Source organism: Oncorhynchus tshawytscha, linkage group LG21 (assembly GCF_018296145.1).
Source record: "Oncorhynchus tshawytscha isolate Ot180627B linkage group LG21, Otsh_v2.0, whole genome shotgun sequence".
Lineage (NCBI taxonomy): Eukaryota > Metazoa > Chordata > Actinopteri > Salmoniformes > Salmonidae > Oncorhynchus > Oncorhynchus tshawytscha.
The window spans coordinates 33,025,353-33,035,352 of NC_056449.1; the positions used below are offsets into that span (position 1 = coordinate 33,025,353).

At 46.0% G+C, this 10,000-nt stretch overlaps 1 protein-coding gene across 1 annotated transcript in view; it reads right to left on the reverse strand.

Moving 5' to 3' along the window:
- Positions 1–10,000, reverse strand: part of LOC112233604 — an 83,754-nt gene that overhangs the window by 18,339 nt on the left and 55,415 nt on the right. Inside the window, 2 exon segments of the mRNA XM_042303353.1 lie at positions 1,298–1,387; positions 2,092–2,271. Coding sequence (XP_042159287.1) covers positions 1,298–1,387; positions 2,092–2,271 — 270 coding nt within the window.

Consider the following 10,000-nt stretch of genomic DNA (forward strand, 5'->3'; position numbering starts at 1 on the left):
GCAAAAAGGTCCATGTGACCACGCAGCCATCATACCGCTCAGGAAGGAGACTCGTTGTGTCTCCTAGAGATGAATGCACTTTGGTGGGAAAAGTGCACATCAATCCCAGAACAACAGCAAAGGACCTTGTGAAGATGCTGGAGGAAACAGGTACAAAAGTATCGATATCCACAGTAAAACAAGTCCTATATCGTCATAACCTGAAAGGCCGCTCAGCAAGGAAGAAGCCACTGCTCCAAAACCGCCATAAAGAAGACAGACTACGTTTTGCAACTACACATGGGGACAAAGATCGTACTTTTTGTAGAAATGTCCTCTGGTCTGATGAAACAAAAATAGGACTGTTTGGCCATAATGACCATCATTATGTTTGGAGGAAAAAGGGGGAGGCTTGCAAGCCGAAGAACCATGAAGCACAGTGGTGGCAGCATAATGGTGTGGGGGAGATTTGCTGCAGGAAGGACTGGTGCACTTCACAAAATAGATGGCATCATGAGAAAAGAAAATTATGAGGATATATTGAAGCAACATCTCAAGACATAAATCAGGAAGTTAAAGCTTGGTCGCAAATGGGTCTTCCAAATGGAAAATGACCCCAAGCATACTTCCAAAGTTGTGGCAAAATGGCTTAAGGACAACAAAGTCAAGGTATTGGAGTGGCCATCACAAAGCCTCAATCCTATAGAAAATGTTTGGGCAGAACTGAAAAAGCGTGTGTGAGCAAGGAGGCCTACAAACCTGACTCAGTTACACCAGCTCTGTCAGGAGGAATGGGCCAAAATTCACCCAACCTGTTGTTGGAAGCTTGTGGAAGGCTACCTGAAACGTTTGAGCCAAGTTAAACAATTTAAAGGCAATACTACCAAATACTAATTGAGTGTATGTAAACTTCTGACCCACTGGGAATGTGATAAAAGAAATTAAAGCTGAAATAAATAATTCTCTCTACTATTATTCTGACATTTCACATTCTTAAAATAAAGTGGTGATCCTAACTGATCTAAGATAGGTCATTTTTACTGGCATTAAATGTCAGGAATTGTGAAAAACTGAGTTGAAATGTATTTGGCTAAGGTGTATGTAAACTTCCGACTTCAACTGTACAAGTACTCAGTCTCTCTCTGCCTGACCAATAGAAGGACATACTGTACAGAGGTTGTGTGGAGGTTATGGGAACGTTAGATGTGCATTGGTTGATTGACTGGGCAAAGTTTGAGAGGCGTTGCGTCGGCAGGCTGAGCGGTGGGTGGTGGGGGGTATGGCTGGATGGTTGATTGATGATGTTGGGGAAACGCACCTTAGACGTAGTGTTTTGGAACCGAGCAGTTGCTATGGGGTTGATATAGAAAACCTGTTTTGTTTGGGGTTGAGGAGGGTGGGGTTCGACCTTAGAAAGAAAGAATGACAGAAACACACCGGTTCACTCAATGCCTGGATCGACTCAATGGATGGAGAGGTATTGGTGGTGGGGAGAAATTGGTTCAGCCTCTGGACATGGAGTTGTCAGGGTTGGGATGGCCATTGGGGTCTGGAGAAAGCCTTTAATTGGTAATGTATGGAGCCTTTACTCAGTTAAGTAGGAAGTGTTTACTAGAGTATGTCCTCTTTAGCTGTAGTGTGTGTAGCCTTTACCAGGTAATGTATGAAGCTAACAGGAAGTGTACTGTGAAGCTAAGAGGAAGTGTACTGTGAAGCTAACAGGAAGTGTACTGTGCTGGCTTGGATATCATACTGTTCTTTTTAGCAGGGTTCCAGCAACTAAAGTAGATGGGTTACCAGGCCAGCCCAGCTTGGCTTGGCTTTTCCCTACAGATGTAGGATCTTAATTTGATCACCATGTTGCAGGAGAACTTAAAACTTAAATGTAAAACTTTCTGTCATTTACACTTTCAGACATGATTTTCCTGAAAAATGTATCAATCCCTTAATTATATATCCATTCATTATAATCCACATAACAATTCACATTTCCTGTTGCTGCAGGACTATTTTCCTCCTGTAGCAAACTGGCTCAAATGAAGATCCTACGTGGGTATAGTGTGAATCGGGGCACTCAGAAGACTAGGGTGACGTGAGGTATCACTAACTCACCCGTACGAAGCTGGCGGGGAACCACCCCTCCTCCTCGTCAATCTGACCCCACCACCAGTCCTTATTGGACGCGTCCAGCACCTTGATGACATCACCGGCCTTAAACGCCAACTCTCGGTCGGCCATGGTCACATGGTCCCATACTGCCTCAGCGCTGACGATAGATCCTCCACTTATCAACTGGAGACAAGGAACAAGGGAAGAGAGGGAGGGAGAGGGAGAAAGAGAGAGGGGGGAGGAGAGAGTGAGAGAGAGAGAGAGAGAAAGAGAGAGAGAGACAGACAGACAGACAGACAGACAGACAGACAGACAGACAGACAGACAGACAGACAGACAGACAGACAGACAGACAGTGATTATTCTCAATTCCACTGACACAAACATACACACAATATCATCAAGCTACATTTTATTGAACTGCAATGAGACTAAATTGAATTAACCTCTGTGTTCGAGGCTATTAGGTCATTATCAGAAGCTTACAGCCAAGTGAAATACCATTAGCAACGATGTCATGTCAGCCACCGTAGGGAGGCACTGCTCACCAGAAAACAGAACATGCTGAGGCATGAATCGCTAAAAGTGTAGCAACATTTAGTCAGTTTAGTCATAATTCCGTGCTCACATCCCCATCTAATCGTATGTGAGTGAGTCCCTTGTGCTTCAAACCCACACAGAGTAATGCATGTTAATACCAGCAACCAGAGCTAAAGTCCTTAGCATCCCATCATCGCTAACACAACAACACCCAAGACACAATACAGAAGGTAGGGAGGTGACCCCACCAGTGTCAGCGCAGGCTCTGTGACTGACTGATGATAACATTACAGAATAATTACAACAGTGTTGATGTAATATTCACATCAAGGACCAAAGATTGCTCAGATTCTCTGTCAGACTCTCTCTCTCTCTCTCTCTCTCTCTCTCTCTCTCTGCACAAGTGTTACAGTGTGTGTGCTAACTGTTTGTGTGTGGGTGTGTAAGCGTTTCCGTTAGGAAAATGTGGCGCACGGACATTTCACCGGCAGCATTTTAATTTACAGGACATTCTAGAAATGTACTGGACCCATATGGATTGGGTGGATAACCTGATTAGAGAGTTCACCCACGGTGCTCAGAATGACAGAAATCACAGTTGGATGATGGGAATTCATCGTAACAGAACATGCAATGGCTTTGCGTCCTTCTTAATGAATTCCGATGCTTTGAAGATATTACAATAACTGTCCACACTTACTTTTCCTCAGCCAACAAGACGAGAAAACGAACAGCAACATCACTACCCACAGGGCACGCACCGGTTGAATCAACATCGTTCCCACGTCATTTGATTGAAATGACGTTGAACCAACGTGGAATAGACGTTTACTTGACATCTACTAACCCTCATAGTAGAAAGGTTTACCTATTCTATTGGTCTAATCCAATCAAACTTTATATGTCACATGTGCCGAGTACAAGTGTAGACTTTACCGTGAAATGCTTACTTACAAGCCCTTCAAAAACAGAGAACAGTTAAGAAAATATTTACCAAGTAGACTAAAATAAAAAGTAACACAATAAGACTAACAATAACGAGGCTATATACACGGGGCACCGGTACCGAGTTAGTGTGGAGGTTATATACAGGGGGCACCGGTACCGAGTCAGTGTGGAGGATATATACACGGGGCACCGGTACCGAGTCAGTGTGGAGGATATATACAGGGGGCACCGGTACCGAGTCAGTGTGGAGGATATATACAGGGGGCACCGGTACCGAGTCAGTGTGGAGGATATATACACGGGGCACCGGTACCGAGTCAGTGTGGAGGATATATACACGGGGCACCGGTACCGAGTCAGTGTGGAGGATATATACAGGGGGCACCGGTACCGAGTCAGTGTGGAGGATATATACAGGGGGCACCGGTACCGAGTCAGTGTGGAGGATATATACACGGGGCACCGGTACTGAGTCAGTGTGGAGGATATATACACGGGGCACCGGTACTGAGTCAGTGTGGAGGATATATACAGGGGGCACCGGTACCGAGTTAGTGTGGAGGTTATATACAGGGGGCACCGGTACCGAGTCAGTGTGGAGGATATATACACGGGGCACCGGTACCGAGTCAGTGTGGAGGATATATACAGGGGGCACCGGTACCGAGTCAGTGTGGAGGATATATACAGGGGGCACCGGTACCGAGTCAGTGTGGAGGATATATACAGTACCGAGTCAGTGTGGAGGATATATACAGGGGGCACCGGTACCGAGTCAGTGTGGAGGATATATACAGGGGGCACCGGTACCGAGTCAGTGTGGAGGATATATACAGGGGGCACCGGTACCGAGTTAGTGTGGAGGTTATATACAGGGGGCACCGGTACCGAGTCAGTGTGGAGGATATATACAGGGGGCACCGGTACCGAGTCAGTGTGGAGGATATATACCGTGGGCACCGGTACCGAGTCAGTGTGGAGGATATATACAGGGGGCACCGGTACCGAGTCAGTGTGGAGGTTATATACAGGGGGCACCGGTACCGAGTCAGTGTGGAGGATATATACACGGGACACTGGTACTGAGTTAGTGTGGAGGATATATACCGTGGGCACCGGTACCGAGTCAGTGTGGAGGTTATATACACGGGACACTGGTACTGAGTCAGTGTGGAGGATATATACATGGGACACTGGTACTGAGTCAGTGTGGAGGATATATACATGGGACACTGGTACTGAGTCAGTGTGGAGGATATATACACGGGGCACCGGTACCGAGTCAGTGTGGAGGATATATACAGGGGGCACCGGTACCGAGTCAGTGTGGAGGATATATACAGGGGGCACCGGTACCGAGTCAGTGTGGAGGATATATACAGGGGGCACCGGTACCGAGTCAGTGTGGAGGATATATACAGGGGGCATCGGTACCGAGTCAGTGTGGAGGATATATACAGGGGGCACCGGTACCGAGTCAGTGTGGAGGATATATACAGGGGGCACCGGTACCGAGTCAGTGTGGAGGATATATACAGGGGGCATCGGTACCGAGTCAGTGTGGGGATATATACAGGGGGCACCGGTACCAAGTCAGTGTGGAGGATATATACAGGGGGCACCGGTACCGAGTCAGTGTGGAGGATATATACAGGGGGCACCGGTACCGAGTCAGTGTGGAGGATATATACAGGGGGCACCAGTCAGTGTGGAGGATATATACAGGGGGCATCGGTACCGAGTCAGTGTGGGGGATATATACAGGGGGCACCGGTACCAAGTCAGTGTGGAGGATATATACAGGGGGGGCACCGAGTCAGTGTGGAGGATATATACAGGGGGCACCGGTCGAGTCAGTGTGGAGGATATATACAGGGGGCACCGGTACAGAGTCAGTGTGGAGGATATATACAGGGGGCACCGGTACCGAGTCAGTGTGGAGGATATATACAGGGGGCATCGGTACCGAGTCAGTGTGGAGGATATATACAGGGGGCACCGGTACCGAGTCAGTGTGGAGGATATATACAGGGGGCACCGGTACCAAGTCAGTGTGGAGGATATATACAGGGGGCACCGGTACCGAGTTAGTGTGGAGGTTATATACAGGGGGCACCGGTACCGAGTCAGTGTGCGGGGGTACAGGCTAGTTGAGGTAATCTGTCCATGTAGGTGGGGGCGAAGTGACTATACATGGATTAAAAAGCAGCGACTAGCAGCAGTGTACAAAAGCGAGGGGGCAGGGGTCAATTTGAATGTTTTTATTTTTTATTTCACCTTTATTTAACCAGGTTGGCCTGTTCTCATTTACAACTGAGACCTGGACAAGATAAAGCAAAGCAGTGCGACAAAAACAACAACACAGTTACACATAAACAAACGTACAGTCAATAACACAATAGAGAAAATCTATATACAGTGAGTGCAAATGGAGTAAGGAGGTAAGGCAATAAATAGGCCATAGTAGCGAAGTAATTACAATTTAGCAAATGAACACTGGAGTGGTAGATGTGCAGATGATGATGTGGAAGTAGTGATACTGGTGTACAAAAGAGCAAAAAAGTAAATAAAACAATATGGGGATGAGGTAGGTATAATGTCAATGTAAATAGTCCAGTGGCCATTTGATGAATTGTTCAGCAGTCTAATGGCTTGGGGGTAGAAGCTGTTGAGGAGCTTTTTTGGTCCGAGACTTGGCGCTCAGGTACCGCTTGCCGTGCGATAGCAGAGAAAACTGTCTATAACTTGGGTTACTGGAGTCTCTGACAATTTTATGGGCTTTCCTCTGACACCGCCTATTATATAGGTCCTGGATGGCAGGAAGCTTGGCCCCAGTGATGTACTTGGCCGTTTGCACTACCCTATGTAGCGCATTATGGTCAGATGCCGAGCAGTTGCCATATCAGGCGGTGATACAACCGGTCAGGATGCTCTCGATGGTGCAGCTGTAGAACCTTTTGAGGATCTGGGGACCCATGACAAATCTTTTCAATCTCCTGAGGGGGAAAAGGATTTGTTGTGCCCTCTTCACGACTGTCTTGATATACTTGGACCATGATAGTTCGTTGGTGATGTGGACACCAAGGAACTTGAAACTCTCGACCCGCTCCACTACAGCTTGTCGGTCTATGCGAGAAAGAAATAGCCTATTCCAAACACTCAGAAAGAAATATCCTATTCCAAACACTCAGAAAGAAATATCCTATTCCAAACACTCAGAAAGAAATATCCTATTCCAAACACTCAGAAAGAAATATCCTATTCCAAACACTCAGAAAGAAATATCCTATTCCAAACACTCAGAAAGAAATAGCCTATTCCAAACACTCTGGGACAACCAGTAGGCCTAGGATACATGCATATATTTTTTTCTAAACAATGAGGCTGAATCAACAAATCAGAACATTTAGCTTCAAATGTTGATGAACTATTATCTCTTCACATTACAAGCGCAGCGATGTGCACACGGCAGTAGACTATGCAAATGTTTGTTCCATAATGCAAATAGTGGGAAAACACTGTTGCCAAAAGCAAACCGTACATGTTGGTGGTTTCATGTGACAGAGATGAAAATATCCGTTAGAAATTCAGAAAGAAGGGAGATCTAAAGATCCAACAACTAGACTGGGTTGCTGATAGGATTAGGCTTGACGTTTGGCTGCTGGACAATGAAAGAAAGTTGGCATTTGATCTTTATAAAATCCTTTTGACTATAGGCTACTTTGAAGCAAGGTAAAACATGCCTCATAATATGAAGTAAAACATTCAGGTTTAAAACAATTAAAGCATACTGCCTCCAGCTCATTGCAAGGTAGTGACGTGCTGAAGTCTGCCAACTGTTGCCTATTGAATGGTGAATGGGAAGCCATCTTGAGAAATCAAAATCCAAACTGTTTTTAACACGTGATTGCATTTAGAATTGTTTACGCAATGATTTTGCTTATAAAAACACGTTTGACTCAGCAGATTTTCAGCTCAAATATAAGCTCTGTATCTGTATGGGTTAGATAGGCCACACAACGACTAACGAAAATACACACGCAGAAATGTTATTCCATTCAATTATGCAAATTAACCTATAGACCGATAAGCATGACTGGTTAAATGTATTTCCATCTGTGAATATGCTAAAAAGCCTAATTTTGCAATGGAGTTTATTTCCTTCTCCCGGACAATTAGCCAGCGGCAATTTTATGTATTTTTTTATTGTCCAAAACCCAGCTATTAGCGGTTAACGGAAACCCTGGTGTGTGTTTGTGAGGGCGCATAGTGGTGTGTGTGTGTCCTTCTTATTCAAGGAGCAGAGAAGACTGAGATGACATCATTAGTCTGTTCTGAGTGGGAGCCACCACACACACACACACACACACACACACACACACACACACACACACACACACACACACACACACACACACACACACACACACACACACACACACACACACACACCACTATCCACACAACTCTTGAATACTCCTCTGCCACCCACTCCTATCCATCACTCTGAGTAATGTCTCCATGTCACCTTGAGGCAGGCACAGATCCCAATTCACACACACACACACACACACACACACTCACGCACACACGCACGCGCACGCACACACACTCACACACACACACACACACACACACACACACACACACACACACACACACACACACACACACACACACACAGCTCAACAGCAGTTTGCCTTTTAAACTCTGCCTCCAGCCACGCCTCCCTGTGGACTACTGGGATAGCTCAGGGAGAAGAGCCAATCAAAGAAGAGCAGATAGCAGAGGGATCATGGGTAGCGACAGACAGCTGAGCCTGGAGGGATGGAACATGGACGGAATCTGATTATAATGTCTGGCTAGTATGGATGAGGTGACAAAACAAGGACACTCTAGGAAACATCAGAAACCTCAGAAGGTTGAAGGTCACACACTCTAATAATAGATCAATGGTTGCCTCCCAAACGGCACTCTATATAGGCCAATAGGGCTCTGGTCATGTTCCACTAGAGCCACATATAGAGAGTCTGGCCATTCATTCAGCTTTCAACCACAAAGCATTAGAATGGTTCACTAGAAGGAATGGTTATGGCCCTATGGCTTGTATTTAGAATTCAGTACAACAGAAATATCAATGGCACTCAGTCAGGAGTGTGTTGGCTCTTCTGTTCATGGTGTTCTGTTTTTGAGTTCCCATTTGACATGTGTTTCCATTGCAGTCTCAACCAAAAGCATTATAACTCTACGGCAGACATGTTAGTTGCCTCGAGGGAATATTGACCAATCACAATCAGTCTGTAAGGTGACAGGGAGCTAAGGCTCTCCTGACCTCTAACCTCAAGATATCAGAGACGGTAAAGATTAACCCCGACCCCCATACCCCCTACACCATACCTCCTACCCACAGACCCCCTAGCTCATATGCCCTACCCCCATACCTCCTACGCTCTACCCCATACCCCCTACCTCATACGCCCTAACCCGACCCCCATACCCCCAACCCCATACCCCCCCCACCTTCTACACCCTACCCCCATACCTCCTACCTCCTACCACTTACACACAACATCCTACCCCATACCTCCTACCTCCTACCCCCTACCCCATACTCCCTACATCCTACCCCATACCTCCTATATCCTACCACCATACCTCCTACCCCATACCTCCTACCCCCATACCCCTTGGGCGCTATTGTAGATCTGAAGGGATTGGATAGAAGATCTGAAGGGATTAGATAGTAGATCGGATGGGATTGGATAGTAGATCTGAAGGGATTGGATAGTAGATCTGAAGGGATTGGATAGTAGATCTGAAGGGATTGGACTGTAGATCTGAAGGGTTTGGATAGTAGATCTGAAGGGATTGGATAGTAGATCTGAAGGGATTGGATAGTAGATCTGAAGGGATTGGACTGTAGATCTGAAGGGTTTGGATAGTAGATCTGAAGGGATTGGATAGTAGATCTGAAGGGATTGGATTGTAGATCTGAAGGGATTGGATAGTAGATCTGAAGGGATTGGATAGTAGATCTGAAGGGATTGGATAGTAGATGTGGATTGGATAGTAGATCTGAAGGGATTGGATAGTAGATCTGAAGGGATTGGACTGTAGATCTGAAGGGATTGGATAGTAGATCTGAAGGGATTGGACTGTAGATCTGAAGGGATTGGATAGTAGATCTGAAGGGATTGGACTGTAGGTCTGAAGGGATTGGGTAGTAGATCTGAAGGGTTTGGATAGTAGATCTGAAGGGATTGGATAGTAGATCTGAAGGGATTGGATAGTAGATCTGAAGGGATTGGATAGTAGATCTGAAGGGATTGGATAGTAGATCTGAAGGGATTGGATAGTAGATCTGAAGGGATTGGATAGTAGATCTGAAGGGATTGGATAGTAGATCTGAAGGGATTGGATAGTA